The following is a 16,877-nucleotide window of genomic DNA, read 5'->3' on the forward strand; positions in this document are numbered from 1 at the left end:
CTCTGAGCATCTGGAAATTGCAGAAGCTGTTGGCTGTTAACAATGTCCTGAAGAAATACCCATTATTAAGAACAGCTTGTGGGGTAAGTAGAACTAAATTATCTACATATTATAGTAACATTTTACAAAGCATGTAGTAGTCTGTAATTTTTTATCGTAGGTACACTTCAACTGTGAGAGACGGAATCTAAAACAAAAATCAAAAAAATCACATTGTATGATTTTTAAATAATTAATTTGCATTTTATTGCATGACATAATTATTTGATCACCTACCAACCAGTAAGAAATCTGGCTCTCACAGACCTGTTCATTTTTCTTTAAGAAGCCCTCCGGTTCTCCACTCGTTACCTGTATAAAAGACACCTGTCCACACAGTCAAACAGACTTCAACCTCTCTACAATGGCCAAGACCAGAGAGCTGTGTAAGGACATCCGGGATAAAGTTGTAGACCTGCCCAAGGCTGGGATGTGCTACAGGACAATAGGCAAGCAGCTTAGTGAGAAGGCAACAACTGTTGGCGCAATTATTAGAAAATGGAAGAAGTTCAAGATGACGCTCAATCTCCCTCTGTCTGGGGCTCCATGAAAAATCTCACCTCGTGGGGCATCAGGGATCATGCGGAAGGTGAGGGTTCAGCCCAGAACTACACGGCAGGACCTGGTCAATGACCTGAAGAGAGCTGGGATCACAGTCTCAAAGAAAACCATTAGTAACACACTACGCCGTCATGGATTAAAATCCTGCAGCACACGCAAGGTCCCCCTGCTCAAGCCAGCGCATGTCCAGGCCCGTCTGAAGTTTGCCAATGACCATCTGGATGATCCAGAGGAGGAATGGGAGAAGCTCATGTGGTCTGAGACAAAAATAGAGCTTTTTGTTTACATAATTTTTCTTCCCATGGTTAGGGTTGTGAGAATTTTTAGATATCAAAGGTGGTTGTGGGCCAGAAAGGTTTGGGAACCCCTGCCCTACACTAAAACATTACACAACAATATATTGTCCTGTGGGGCTCTTATTAATGCATTTAAAATAGGGAAAACTATTGCAATTGAAGGCAAATAAAATTGGTTTTGAAGGTAGTTTTCCATCTTATGATTTGTATTGAACAGTATTGAAAATACTCCTAATTTCAGAGATTTTCAATAAAAACTAGGACATCCTCCAACTAGTCAATAACTCAATTGAAAGTCTTTAAAAGGGCTTAACCTCATATATACTGTATATTGCTGCCTACTAGAGGAAATGGTTGACTCTATGGCCAAAGTGAAAAGAAAATGAATTGCTGATCTATATTCTGACAACTCCAACAATCAATGGTACTTATGTCTGAAAAAGTAACCACAACGTATCTAAAGAAATGGATAACTGGGATATTATTCGCAAACTGGTTAAATAGTATTATCTATAACATCTTAGATTCTTAGATTCCTCAGTACTTTTACTGTTATTAATATGTACTGTATTTACTTCCATCCATCCATCATCTTCCGCTTAACCGGGGCCTGGTCGCGGGGGCAGCAGTCTAAGCAGGGATGCCCAGACACTTCCTCCAGCTCTTCTGGGGGGACACCGAGGCGTTCCCAGGCCAGCCGTGAGACATAGTCCCTCCAGCGTGTCCTAGGTCTTCCCCGGGATCTCCTCCCGGTGGGACGGGACCGGAACCTGTATTTACTTCTGTTTGTTAATTAATAATTAAGACTCCTCAGACGATTATGTTTGTAAGCGTTTGACGCGTCTCTCCTATTTGCAAATAATGATAAATGGTTAAATTGTGCCAAGGGAATTTTGTCTCTGTTCTTAATCTTTTAAGAGTGTCAATCGATGGAATTGCCATCACATCTTTCCACCAAGTTAGAATATGTGTGTGTTCTCTCTCTTTGCCTTGTCGCTGGACAACTGATGAGAGGGAACCAATACACAGAGGGTAATTATTTGTTTTAAGTTAAGTAAAACACAGGGCTTTCTATGTGCACTAACTTTGATTCTAATATATGTTATAATGTGGTAATATATTTGCAAGCTTGAATGCTAAACAGACACCAAGGCACTGTGTTGACTCATGGTGTCACTTTTCCATTCCATTTAATGTAGTGAAAGCAGGGAGGGATTTATGATATGATTAATTGATTATGATTGGAAAGAGCTGAACTGAAAGCTCAAAGCAAATCAAATTGGTACTTACAAAGAGTTAGCATAGTTATAACAGAGCATCAGCATCTGTTATGTTTTATATATTCCATTAACAGGATTTGTTTATTTTATATTAAGCCATAGTCAGATCACTTGGATCTACTCGAGCATGGCAGAGCAAGGCCATGGTTAGCCCGAGGGCCAGAGTGTCATCAAATGAATACTTAAATAGCTGGGTGGGGTAAAGACCTAAGAGGGTGTGAACTACCTTGAATAGGCATGAAAAAAGACCAGCATTATGGCAAATGTGAAACCTTCAAGCCTGTTTTCTCAGAAGGAAATACAGCAGATTATCAACTTTTAAAGCATACCTTTCCCATACCTTAATCAAACCGTATTGTAATATATACAATTACAAAGCACTTAATCTGGACCTTTATAAAAAATAAAAAGCCAAACTCTGTTCAGCAAACAGCTGAATGTCACCTTAATCACCATTTGGATGGCAGTTATTATGACCTATTATGACATCACAACAATATCCAGGAAACCAACCATGATGTCACAAGTGATGAGTTCTATATAAACCTTGAGGTGACTGACTACTGAACATAGAACACCAGCATCAATACTATTATCTACTGTAGCAGATTGTATTAGAATTAGTTATTACAATTAAACATAAAAATGTTGCTTGAGAAATCTTGAGCTTCTATAGATGAGGAGATTAAAACCTCTAAAAGAAGATAACGCTTCAATGGAGAAGCTTATTAGGGTTGCCATAACAAATGTCCTTCAGCCTACTGAACCATCTCAACCCAAGACCACTGAGAGGCTTCCTCCCCTCATCAAGAAGGTTCAAGATACCTCAGACCCACTCTCCAAAACACCAGAAGTGGAATTGTTTGAGCTGAGGAAGAGGGTTCTACAACGACTAACCAGTCGTGGAAAGTCTGTAGAAAAGGTTAAGACTGATGTAATGAAGCCACTTCCTCCCTCCAGACTCCCAGTGCTGCAGAACAAGAGGGCCACTTGCAATGGGAAGAGTCAAGATGATCTAAATGCATCTCCAACATCTCAGCTGAAAGAGAAGGCTTCTCTTCCTCCCATTCTAAAGCCACTGGGACCAATCCAGACCAAGTCTGGTGTGCTGAAAGACATCGACCTCCATAACCCCAAGCCGTTGAATTTAGTCAATGGAGCCAACATGGCAGCCAAGCCGCCACTGCCTCCCACCAGAGCCAGAGCCACTGTGACCAACAATGGTGCCAAGAATGTGCCACACAAGCCAGTCAGGCCTGAGGGCAGCCCTCGTCTTAGAAGGCAAGTCAGGAGGAAACAGGTTCATTTAAAGACTCCAACTAAACATGTAGATGATCTACCTCCAAGCCTTGAAGAAATAGAAAGGGAAGGCCACAACGCACAGAATGTGAACTTGAGGGACATTCTGATAAGAAACATAGAGGAATTAACCAAGATGCAAGATTGTGAAGAGATGGATGCACAGATGTTGGTGAAAAAGATGGCCAAGGAAAGGATTTTGAAAAGTGTGCGGGAAGAAATTGGGGACATCAATCTGATGCAGGAGGACCGTGATCTATGGGAGATGATCACGGATGATGAAAGGAGGATGGAAAAGAGGGAAAACAGAGAGATGACGGCCAAACAGTACACCTTCTAGATCAATCCCTAAAAGTGTGAATGAGGACAAATGGATAGCCAGGTAAACTAGTTTGACATTCAAAGCGTTGCTAAATGCTGATCTAGTGTAGAATTGGTGTGTTTGTAGATATTCTAACCGATTTCCTCCTGACAAAACAATTTTCTTTATTCAGGTGGGGAAGAAACACTGGACGAGTACCCTCCAACGACCACGTTCTGGGACACTCTCCACCCACTACGTCCTGGGACTTCCTCCACCCAGAACAGTTGCACAAAATTCTGGGCCCTGAAAAATAGGCAGACTCTGAGGGTCCTTCCCCTCTTAATTCAAGATTCAAACATTTTTCAAGGGCCCCTCTACATATTAGGGCCCTATACACTTAGTTCCCATTTTCCACCCTGTCCAACGCAACTGCCTCCACCCCCCACATCCTGGGACGCCCTCCACCCACTACATCCTGGGACGCCCTCCTCCCACCACTTCCTGGGACACCATCAGGGCTCAGCCCCAAGCCCAAAAGGATTCATACTAGGACAGATAGGGCCAAGGCCCTCAGAAAGGGAGGGCCCCCAAAATAATTAGGCATAAATAAACAATGCTAAAACTTACACATTTCTTCTTCCTAATTTATTAAGCAGTGTACCTGCTAACAAACAGGACTTACATGCACCACTTTCACATCGCCTTATGTACACACCATCAGGGGAGACAATTTCATAAATTTGTATTGAACAATCAGGGGTGGATACATATTAATAAAAGATCTGCGTTGACACTAAAATACTGAGGAATCTAAGCATAGATAACATAGACAATACTATTTAACCAATCTGTGGATAATGTCCCTGTTACCCATTTCTTTAGATAAGTTGTGGTTTTTGGACATGAGGACCATTTATTGGTGGAGATATCAGAAGGTAGATCAGCATTCTATATATTTTTCTGGGCCCAAGGTGTCAATCATTTTATGTATTAGGCAGCAATATACAATATATAGGAGGTTAAGCCCCTTCAAAGCCTTTTAATAGATTTTTTTCACTACTCGGAATCATTAGTTTTTACTGAAACAGCTCTGCAGATGTATTTCCATTACTGTTTCTGGGCAAATCGTAGGGTACAGACAATGCCAAACTACCTCGACAACCCATAATGAACAGCACTACTTCCATTTAATGTTCCCAACTTTAAATACTTGAACCCCTAAAAGTTTATGGTATTTTACTCTTCCTGGCATGGTCTTGACCTTTTGGCTTCTAAAATGGTCTTACTTTAGAAGCAAAATTAAATATTTTATGTATATGAATTCTACACAGCCTCAGCTACAAGATGAAGATAAATATGAAACAAACCATTATAAACACTTCCATGAATTAAAATGTGATATAATAGAAAAATGTAAATACATAATTTCATGTCTGTTTTTGTTTATTTCTGAAGAATAGCAAGTTACAAAACAAGTATGAGTCCCATTTTGGTTCACCTATGTGTTGAGAAACAATGTAAAACTGGTTTGATAGGAATATACAAATGAATAAATGAACTATGACATTTTTCAGCAAGCAAGTGTATTTATACAGCACAATTCATACAAAGAAGGAAACTAAATATAAACATAACTAAATAAAACATCATAATAATCAGTGGATAATTTGAGCCGGGTTATGTCAGAACATTATCCAGCACCTCTCAGAATTTCCTTAGTTTGTTCTGGCACCAACATTTCACAGATCCGGTCTGCTGTGCATGACTTGTCTTTTTCCGTCTCTGTTGGCTTTGCACTGTAAACATTCTACTAAAAGCCTTCAGAGTTCATAAAGTTGTCTTTTCCTGCAGCCTCTTGTAGTCTCAGCACCGCCTGACAATATTGTGAAAGTTTTAGCTTTTTGTTTTCCTCTGTTTGTGCTACGGATGTGCAGTCTATTTGCGGCGATTTGCCAACCGGATCCATGTCTGTCGTGTGCCCAAATGTGGTCCGGGACCTCCTGATTTACTAATTAAGCATTGATTATAATAAAACGTAGAATTAGAAAATATAATTAAAATAAAAACAAATTAGAATCATAACTAGTTGATTCCACAAGGAAGCTATAAAAGCTGTGATGTTAACAGTGTGGTTTAAGCGTTCCATCATATTCGTGTGAAAAGGGAAATGTTTTTAACCTGGATTTAAAGATTGATATGTTTGGGGCACATCTAATATCTACTGGTAGTTTATTCCAGTTGTGTGCAGCATAACTGCTAAACTCAGCTTCGCCATGTTTAGTTTGGACTCTGGGCTTTACTAGCTGACCTGAGTTCATGGATCTAAGAACCCTACTCGGTTTCTACTCTTTAAACATAGCATGAATATATTCGGGGCCTAAACCATTCAGTGATTTATAGACTAAAAGCACAATTTGCATATATTTTCTCTCTTTTCTCTTGGTCCTGGTTAACATTCTAGCAGCAATATTCTAAATGAGCTGCAGCTTTTTTACAGTCCTTTTGGGGAGTCCAGTTAAGAGGCCATTACATTAGCCAACCCTACTAGAGATGAAAGCATGGATGGGCTTCTTTTGGTCATTTATTTGGATGATAAGCCCTTGATTCTGTCTATATTGTTAAGACTGCTTTGTCATGACTGTTAAACGAGAGATCTGAGTCACCAGATCAGAACACTCAGATTACACACTTGATCCCTGGTTTTTAGGCCCAGAGAATCCAGCACTTTACTGATACAAGTTCTCTTATTTTTTTACAAAACACTATAATGTTTGTTTTATCTTGGTTTAATCGTAGACAATTTTGTTTAATCTGGAATTTATGTGCTCTATACAGTGACACAGTGAGTCTATTGAGCTGTTGTCATACTTAGTTTTGTATTGACCACCTTCGTTGATTCATCTAAACAGCCAAATACAATCTCAAAATGAAATCAACTCCTATTTTGAGATTGTTTTGTCTTGTAGTACTTGTAACTAGCACTAGAGGTGGCACCAATCTCATTTATATATATTTGGAGAAAAAACATTTCTACGCCACAAACTGTTCTGCCCCTTCAAAATCCCATGTACTGCCAATATGTAATCTTATTCCTTACTTTCATGTGGTTTGTTTTCTTTCATCTCCTAGTTGTACCTGTAATTGTCCGTTGATGGATCATCATTCACTACATTAGACACTAGGGTATGGCCAGTCTATCTCTGAGTGGCTCTGGAGGTGCTGGGTTTGAGTGGAGGTGGGGGTTGTGTGTATACATTACATGGCTAGCCTAGTTTCAATGGAGGGAGGCTGGTGTATGCATACAGCCCATTCACTAATATGAAACTAGGCTAGCCAGGTAATAATGTATGCTGACTGAATAACGGTGCAACCCAATTCTCTACACTTTGTCAAATTGTGAAATTATCTTGCCTTCTTTGTTGTTGAGGGCTAAATTACGATACCATTATTATCCATTTCCAACAACGTATTTCCTCTAAAGAAAGACAACATACCCAACACAGGCCACTGTACATTATGAACTTCCCAAACATAAACTAAATAGAATGAAATGTTGAACCTTTTGCTGACGCTACTGTACTGTGCCATTACATCCAAAAACAATTTAAAAAAAACTAAGCAAAACAATGACAAATAACATGAGTCTCTCCACATAGAATGACATGTGCTTCTGTCACATGGAAACCCTAAAGTGAGGTGATTCCTCCTCCTACTTCTTCTTGAACATACTGCCACCTACTGTACTGGAGTGTGAGGCCGGTCACAGCCTACCAACATCATACCCTCCTGCTCAAACCTGACTCTTTGAGAAATTAATTCACAACCCTTGCCTGCACCCCACTCCCCCTCCTACCCCCCAACATCACCCCGACATTCCACCCCCCCCAACCTTCTCACACAACCTTTCCCTCATCATCATCATCATCATCATCATACTGCTCACAATACAACAACAAATGTTCAACTGTTTCCTCCACCAGACACCCATCACACAGACCTCATGCTTACCTATCACCTTCAATGATGAGTTCAGTCCTGTATGCCCTAACGTCAGTCTACACCACATCACCTCTTCTCTCCTACATCCCATAGTCCCTGTCTCTACCCTCACCGCCCACTGCACCCCATAATACCCTCTCCCATTCCCACTATCCAGATCCTTTGACCCATCGGTAAACATCTGGATAAATGTGGAAAACCCCTCACCAACATACCTTTCCACACATCTACCCTTGCTTCCCTCATCCAACTCCTTCCTTCCTTCTATCAAATTAACATCCACCCATCCATCAATGACGCAAGAATCAAGCCAAGTACAAGGTCATCCTGGAAGAACTCCTGCTTCCTTCTGCTCTGACAATGTTCCCCAACTCTGAGAATTGGTTTTTCCAGCAGGACAATGTTCAATACCACACAGCCAGGTCAATTAAGGTGTGGATGGAGGACCATCAGATCAAGACCCTGTCATGGCCAGCCCAATCTCCAGACCTGAACCCCATTGAAAACATCTGGAATTTGATCAAGAGGAAGATGGATGGTCACAAGCCATCAAACAAAGCCGATCTATTTGTGGGCCATGAGCGGCATAAAGTCACCAAACAACAATGTGACAGACAGGTGGACAGCATGCCAAGAAACATGAAAGCTCTGATAAAAAATCTGGGTTATTTCACCAAATATTGATTTATGAACTCTTCCTAAGTTGTTTTTTACAAATAAGTACTCTAAATGGAAAAAAAATTATATTTGGAATGTTGTCAGTGGTTTATAGAACAAAACAAAACAGTTGATTTTACTCAAAAACATACAGGGGGGAGAACAAGTATTTGATACACTGCCGATTTTGCAGGTTTTCCCACATACAAAGTATGTAGAAGTCTGTAATTTTTATCATAGGTACTCTTCCACTGGAATCTAAAACAAATTTCCAGAAAATCACATTGTATGATTTTTAAGTAAGAAGACCCAGCTACGACCCATCTTCAATGCTCTTACTGATGGAAGGAGGTTGTTGCCCAAGATCTCGCGATACAGCCATCCTCCGTATCTATATTGTCAATAATTAAATTTTTTTTTTTTATCTATCACTTTATTTTAATATCAACAATTACATTTTATATTTCAAAAATACAATGACTGAAGTCATCTACTGTAACTGTTGTATTGTATATCAAAATAATTATGAATATAGCCTATGCAAAACGGCCTGTCACACATGCTGGCCTTATGCTGCCCATATACTGAATTATAGCCGTCCCATTGTAATATTATTTAGAATGTGGGCACAGAACCGAACGTCTTCTACACATTTATTCCCAAATAATAAAGATAAAGATAGGAAAAAGATAAAAGGGTTTTTCCGGCAAAGAGGAATTTTTGGCGCACCCCAACGAGGTTTTAGCAAGTGCCAAAGGAAAATAGCCAGTGCCAAAATTATAAGAATAAAAAACAAATGTGTTAAAATAGCAATTTATCAAACAACTGTTGAACAACCAGAACATAAAACGAAGGCTAATGAGATAATCTAAACAATGTAATTTCCCCAAGTCATTTATTTCGCTTTTGTAATCCCGTCACTACTTTCCCCTTAAAAACGTACTATGAGTGTGTAGTCACATATTTTCAGATGCTTCTTAAAGTTTTGAGAATTTGCTCACAGACAGTCATACCAGTCTGTTGAATTATTTATGTGCAATTCTGTTGAGTCTGTCAGAATTATATACAGCTCTTAAAAAAATTAAGAGACCACTGCAAAATTATCAGCTTCTCTGGTTTTACTATTCATAGGTACAGTGGGGAGAACAAGTATTTAATACACTGCCGATTTTGCAGGTTTTCCTACTTACAAAGCATGTAGAAGTCCGTCATTTTTTATCATAGGTACACTTCAACTTGGAGAGACTGAATCTAAAACAGAAATACAGCAAAAATATAGCAAAATATAAAGCAATTATATACATTGTACACTAGCAGTTTAAAAAGAGTACTGCAAGCTATCAGCAAAATGAGGTTTAGTATTTAACATTATACATATGGCAAGTATGGCAATAATATACACCACAATGTGAACTAACATCAATTTGGTAAAATTTTCTTTTTTGCTGTCAGAAAGGTCTGTGTACCTTTTCAGGTACACATTTAATACTGCATTTAAGGACAGCTTCTTTACTTTTCAGGGTACATTAGTGCCAAGTGTACCTTTGCTTTAAGTACAGAAACAGACTTTCACTGTACCCCTATTTTTGACAGCATGGATAGACCATTGTACAGTAAGTTAACTGGTCATCTAGGGAGGCCTGGACTATAGATTTGTGGAATGAATCCAGACTGCTATGGTTAAATGACAGTCCCCACAACCCCAGACAATCTATCAGCAAGCATTTTAGCAAGGGAAAGAGTGAATTAGGCTGATGGCTGCCTGGAGCAAGTTGATCTTTAGAGGTTTTATGAAATAATGTTATAATTGAAATGTGTATGAACTCCTGAAGGAGACTTTGAAGACCTTTTGGCAGAGATGGGGACAAGTCACACATGGTCAAGTCCAAGCAAGTCTCAAGTCTTAACCATCAAGTCTCAAGTCACAGTTCAGATAAATCAAGCAAGTCAAGTCAAGGGTTCACCCTAAGCAAGTAAAGTCGAGTCCTTATAAGTTTCAAGTCAAGTCACAGTACTAAAGAGATGAACACACACACACACACACACACACACACACACACACACACACACACACAGTCCTGTTTCTGACGTGCGCTCGGTGCGAAGCTCGATTTCAAAATATAATACTTTTCTCCTCCGTGGTACAATTTTTTGGGGGGACGAAGCGGACCCGCAAAAGGACTCCGCGGTGAACCTTGCCTCCATTTGGGACCCGCTAAATGAGACATACATCCGCGGACCCGTAATGGCCTCATAAAATTCCTGGCTCATCTGGCCCGGGTCCGTTTTGGACCCGTTTTTATCATTTTCAAAATCCCTAGGCCTGTTCTTGCTGTAGGATAAAATAGGATAAACTAAACCATAGGATTTCTATCACTAGGCCTAGTCTAGGTTACTCCAGCAATATAGGCCTAATCTTAAATCTGCATTGCCTTGTATTTTTAACCTAACAATATTGTCAATAGGCCTAACAGAAAAGGTTCAAGTCAAGACATCAATTTACTGTACAAAAGTCATCACTACTCAATGGAAATATTAAAATGGCATTTACATTTATGGAAAGTTATAAGTTCTTTCTATTCTGTTTTTGTTAAGTAGCCTACGTTGGCTAAGCTACTTTACATTAATTTTGTGGTCAAAACCGAATTTAGTGCTTTATAGGCCCAGGTTGGTGCAGACAAAATATTTGATCCATTAGGCTAAAACTTCAATGAAACGCACAGCTAAAATATCAGAAAATGAATAACTGGTGAACGACAAGAAGTTCAATAAAAATATTGTTTATTAATTATTTCTCCAATTACTCAGTTTGTGTGGCTTGAGGCGGGACACGTTTCCTCGTTGCCCGATCCGCTGCCAGGTGGAACCACCTGATTACGTGCCTGGTGACCTCTGTGTCCGTGGCTGACCGTGTCACTGTGTTTTTCCTCACAGCACCTGTAATCAAACAGACAGATATGATTACGTATGTGGCATCCAAAGCCAAGTATACTTACACAATACAATATATGAGATAGGTATTAAGGAGATTAAATTAAAAAGAAACATGACTATAAATTATTATAAAGTTATAAACAGGGCTGTGGTGGTTAAAATAAGAGGTGGGTAAACTATGAATTTGTGATCAGGGTAAGGTTTGCCGCACCTTTCGCTATCGGATGTTTAAAAAAGACATCCAAAATGTTCAAACAATATCAGTGGTATTAAATGGTTATTTGATCAAAGCACAATTGTATGTGGATAAATCAGTATTTTAAGTTTGGTAGGGTCCTACATAGATTCTATTTGGAGGTAAACTCTTAACAGATGGATAAACCCTATTTCTGACATTTGAGCGGTGGGTAAACTCCATTTACTTGGGTTTAGTCTCTACTACAGCCCTAGTTAACATTACATTACATCAGTTAGCAGATGCTTTTATCCAAAGCAACTTAACATTCAAGCTATATGTTGCAGCAGAGACCTTAGTGTTAGATTAACCATTCCAAAAGCAACACTAAATTAAAATACAACTCACATGGTCATTTACAACCCACACAAAAACTGCAGTCCATCAGTGTTTATTATTATTATGGAGAGCCAAGACAAATGTATGCGAGCGAAGCTATCACAACCACCAAGCAGCCAATACATTTGCGTGCGTTACTTTGATAACATGATGGGCCTTTTGCCAACACCTGGGGTGTGTTTCTCTTGACATGACAATCCACTGTGATTCCAACCCCCAAACTTTGACCGTAGTTGCGCTCTTACGCACAAATACAGGTATGCCACTGTCTTGGCCAAGATTGTGCCAGAAGTTAGCATCTCCACTTTCTAGAAGCGCACCCATGTTCAACCCGGTTTACAGTGCCAGCGACAAACTGAAGGAATCAAAAGGAGGGAGTCTCACAGCAGAGGGGATCCCACAGCAATTTCAAAGATTTACTACATGTCAGAAAGGTAGGCGTTTTATTATTATCATTATGGCACTGCCCTTTTAGTTAACAGGAATATTTTTAGTAGCCTATTTCCCCTACTAAATAAGTGTCAGGTTTTCACAGACGCACTAACTATGGCATTGTGTTAAACAGTCAATCAGGCATAGGCCTTCCTGATTGAAAATGTGCGTATGCAAAGTAGCCATCAGCTGCTCACGGAGTGATTTCAAAAATAAAAAACACAGTCTATGGTATAGTAGCCAGTCTAACAAAGGCTACATGGTCATATTGACAGATGGTTGTTAAGATTTTTAAGGCTGCCCCAACATTTACAAACTATTGACTTATTTAATATTGACGTATTTAATATGACTTTGAATTATATACTTACTGAAAAGCAAGCTCTTCGTTGCCATCCTACTGAAGGACTTTTTGTTATTAACACCCTTCCAGTTTATCTGATGAGATGCCTCATCTGTGAAGAGCCTGGCCAGGATGTTCCAGGTCACCTTCTTCACATCCTGACCTCCAATTGTGGCCAAAGAAGAAATCTAAAAGGGCAAAGACATCTTGTTTTAAATAGACAGCAAGGTAAACATTTATAAGCTTAAGTTGCATTTAAAGGCGCATTTAATTTTTTTTAGTTCCTGTTGAAAGTGTCCAGAAATGTAGAAAGAGAAAACTTCTTTGCTAACATCCTGTTCCCTTGGATTATTGTCTCAACATGCACTTGGCTCACACCCTCATGAACCTGTGCCACCTTTACACACAATTTCAAACGAGGGAGATTGTCACTCACTGACAGAATCTTACCACTGGGAAAAGGCGGATAAGGACAGGCCTGTTCAGGGCTGTTCAATAGAATATTTGCAATAATCATGGACAATCAATAAACCTAATGGCAAGATTCATATTAAGTAAGAAAACTCACCACTCTCTGTCGAGCTGGGCCATTTGACGGTTCCTTTAAAAACACTTCAAATGCTTCCACTGCCTCCAATTGTTCCAGGGGAAACTGGATATTGTCCGGCATCTCAACATCTGGCCCCGGGTTGCTGTTCAGCCTGCTGCTGAGGTAGTTCACCTTTACCACAAGCTGGTCTTGTTGCCGTTTAAGGTTCTCCAGCAGGCTAAGGATGTGGAACTCAGCCGCTGTTGATACACATGAAATATAGCTAAAATCACGTTTCAGTGTTTATCCTCATTACTCATAATACTGACCTTAGTTATTGACAATAGTTAGTTAATGACAAAAGTTATTGACAAACTTTAAAGAAAATATGGGATGGTTGTGGGATGTTATTCCAAAATCTGTGGCACAGAATGATTTGTCAGTTAGTGCTCACCAGAGCAGGGAATGGTATCGGTCGTTCTTCCCCCTCGCCATGTTGGTCTGTAGGCCAGGCTTGAAGAGGGCTCCTCTGTTCGCCTCATGTTGAGAGCTGGTGTGGGGGGGGAGGGAGGTGAAGAGGGACTGCCGTTCCTGGCCCATAGTGAGTTGGGCGGTGTGAGAGTGGGAATTTTTTTTGATTAAATGGTAGTCATCTGTTAACCATGACTAGTAATACACATTGGGGCCTTCCAATTCACTAATATTTCAGAAATCAGTCCCTACCTAGAGTAACTCTCCTCATGTTAAATGCAGGTGCAGGGAGTTGAGGTGGTGAAGGGTGTTGCGGTCCGGCCCCATGGCCAGGTGCTAAGGGAGAGAAATTGCTATTAAATGGTTGTGATCTGTTAACAATGGCAAACAAAAAATCTCTGGTCATGGGGAACGTGAATTTGTATGTTTCAACATTTTGGTATGAACTACCTATTTCAAAAACAATGTGTTTCAATGCAATTTTATGATGATTAATTTAATATTGCATCCTGGATGCTGAGACTTTTCAGGCAATATTGCATGAATGCAGATGTTTTTAACTAAAAATATTTGGCTGAGATTTTGATCTTTTGAAAGTTACAATTTTATTAGAGTATGCAGAAAATCTGATATGGTAATGCAGATGCAATCTGTTGATTGGAAACAGACTGACCATTGCTGTGTTAATCTAGATAGGGCCACTTTACCTAGACAGTTTCCTCCAGGTTGAGGAGTAGTGACTCTGCAGCCTGGCACTCTGCGAGATAGTGGAGCTGGAGGAATGGATACAAGGAGAGGGGAATATCTTTAGCACTAACAAGGTAAACCATATCTATATTATTAATAGTATGATTTTTTTATTTTGATGTTAAGAGATTATTCCTTACTCTGCCAGTGTAACTGGTTTGGGCTTGAGGCTCCAACTGACCGAACCCACCGGCTTCCTGACTCCAATTCCATGTCATCTTCAGTAACAACTTGCACCTCTGGCATTGGATGTGCAGCTGAAGAGGGTGGGGCAGTGTCCTCAGAAAGAACTCTGTCATCTGCCCCTGTTCCTGTCATGTCCATGTCAGTCAAGTATGTCCTAATTTGATGAAGCCTTTTTTGAACGTCTACACGTGCCCTTCGTCTTAAGGTTGATAAGGAGACAAGCCCAGTCTTTCTAGTCATTGTTGTTCTAAAAGAGACATTTCAGAAAAACAAGTTGATCAGGTGTGTAAAAGTTATCATTTCTAATGTTGTATTTAAATAAAAACATTGTTGAATAGTGGTGTTGTCTGTTTCATTGCTACAAACTAGACTGTTTATTAGACCCCAGATTAAACAAGAAGCTAACGTTACCTAACGCTGCGGTGATTGTCCCTCTGCATGGCGCATTCCCCCGTATTAGCTAGCTAGCTAATGTTACGGTTTTAAAACCATTTTCTAGGTTAGTGGGGGTGCATACCGCTCAAAACCAACATGAAAAACGTAGCTAGCTAGCTAGTAATGTTCACTCATTACTAGCCGCTCATTTTAAAGTGTGTGTAAAATGAGCGGTGATGTTAAATCACCATATGTACTGTGTATTTGCTGAATGGCTTCAAGGTAATAGTCGGTAGCAACCATTAGCAGATAAGCCCGTACTTCTTGACGTTCAAACAGGCGCCAATACCCATTAGTTGTCTGAACCGACTTAAACAGTGGTTAAAATGCCGAAGCTTGATTTTCATTATAAAGAGGATGGCAGATAGACACTACACATGAGACCAAACTTGCCAAAATGCAAACTTAACAATGCACAGCTAGCTAGAAGCTAAACATGCTAACACGTGGTTCACTGACTATAATATTGACCCCACTTCATTGACTGAAATACCGGTGCCAATTTATCAGCTATAGGTTTGCATCGCAAACGTGAACTCAAACATATAGCTATATATAGGCATTGCTATAGGTTTGCATCGCAAACGTGAACTCAAACATATAGCTATATATAGGCATTATCAATACTTGCGAAATGATGCAATCGCGCGTAGCAGCTACATGCTGCTAACATAAGCTACACATGGATAACAGCGACACATTAAAACAGACCAAACCAGTCTTTATCACAATACCATAACATTTTCTGCCGAAATGACTACCATTTTAAATCAAATGGGCTACATGATAATCACCTCTCAGCAAACAATAGCATGTTGCACAAAAGTCCTAATATCAAACAACGTCGTTACAATCATTATACATGATCATTAAAAAAACACTAAGGCCTATGTTTGCTGTGAATGTCGCAATATATCAATAAATCAATACACTTACTCAAATAGTTCAGCGAAACCGTGTCCCAGGAAAGAAAATCTCTGTCTGATGACTCTGTCTCGGCTCTTGGTGTAGCAACTTCAACCGTTATAGTAAAGGCGCGTACACTTCTGCGGATCCGAAACGGGTCCAGTGTCCGACAGTCGAATTTACGGCGCTGCCCGGAGGCGGAGCTGATCCTCTGGGCGGCGCCAAACGAATGTGACACCCACGCGGGTTTCGCGATTTGGAGGCGGATCCGCTCAGGAGTCTCCTGCTATGTGGGGAGGGATCTTGAATCAGCCTGAAGGGGTTGTATTCGCTATAACAACCGCCTCGCTATACCTTATCCCGCTTATTACATGGCTACCTACCAAATAAATCAATAATTTGACACAGAATATTGTTTTCAAAATGAATTTATTGATTTAAAAACGATTGTATTGCTTCCTCTAAAGAAAATAGTTCGTTCCGTCTCTGGTTAGAATCCTGCTGCGTCCATAGCAACGCGCTGTTTTTCATGGCAACGGTCTGTTATCAAGAAATAACACGCATTCTGCACTGGAATTCAGTCAATCCATGTAATAAGGGCTAATAATAACAACCTTATAAACTAATTATTGTGACTGAAAAACTGCCTAATATGTAATTACGCTGTAATTATTCTTGTCTGTATGAATACAAAAAAACTCTTCGAAATGTTTAGGTGCTAGTACGGCGCCTCCATGTTAGCCTTTCATGCAGTAAAGTTAACTGTTATGGTGTAAGCACAATGCTTTTTAGTTTCCACACGCAGTCCACAAACACTTGAAAATGCGCACATTTAATACAGACATTATAGCCTACGTGTAATAATATACATGCCCGCTCATTTTA

The 16,877-nt window shown here is 39.9% G+C and overlaps 1 protein-coding gene and 1 long non-coding RNA gene across 3 annotated transcripts in view; one reads left to right on the forward strand and one right to left on the reverse strand.

The window, feature by feature from the left end:
• LOC105006831 overlaps positions 1-1,563 on the forward strand; it is a 2,972-nt gene extending 1,409 nt beyond the window's left edge. The window contains exon 3 of one of the 2 annotated variants that reach the window (XR_827464.5): positions 1,526-1,563. This is a non-coding gene — a long non-coding RNA (uncharacterized LOC105006831). Of the gene's footprint in view, positions 1-1,522 lie in introns of both variants that reach the window. The other variant, XR_827463.5, reaches the window with a different exon arrangement.
• A 9,672-nt stretch (positions 1,564-11,235) lies between these two features.
• LOC117594524 lies at positions 11,236-16,098 on the reverse strand. The gene is made up of 8 exons (XM_034292397.1): positions 16,023-16,098; positions 14,606-14,898; positions 14,426-14,491; positions 13,971-14,054; positions 13,702-13,838; positions 13,287-13,507; positions 12,747-12,906; positions 11,236-11,372 (listed from the first exon to the last, which is right to left on the reverse strand). The coding sequence occupies exons 5-8, from the start codon at positions 13,787-13,789 to the stop codon at positions 11,236-11,238; spliced, it is 606 nt and encodes a 201-aa protein (XP_034148288.1). The 5' UTR covers positions 13,790-13,838; positions 13,971-14,054; positions 14,426-14,491; positions 14,606-14,898; positions 16,023-16,098.
• Positions 16,099-16,877: the final 779 nt, after the last annotated feature.

Source organism: Esox lucius, chromosome 5 (assembly GCF_011004845.1).
Source record: "Esox lucius isolate fEsoLuc1 chromosome 5, fEsoLuc1.pri, whole genome shotgun sequence".
Lineage (NCBI taxonomy): Eukaryota > Metazoa > Chordata > Actinopteri > Esociformes > Esocidae > Esox > Esox lucius.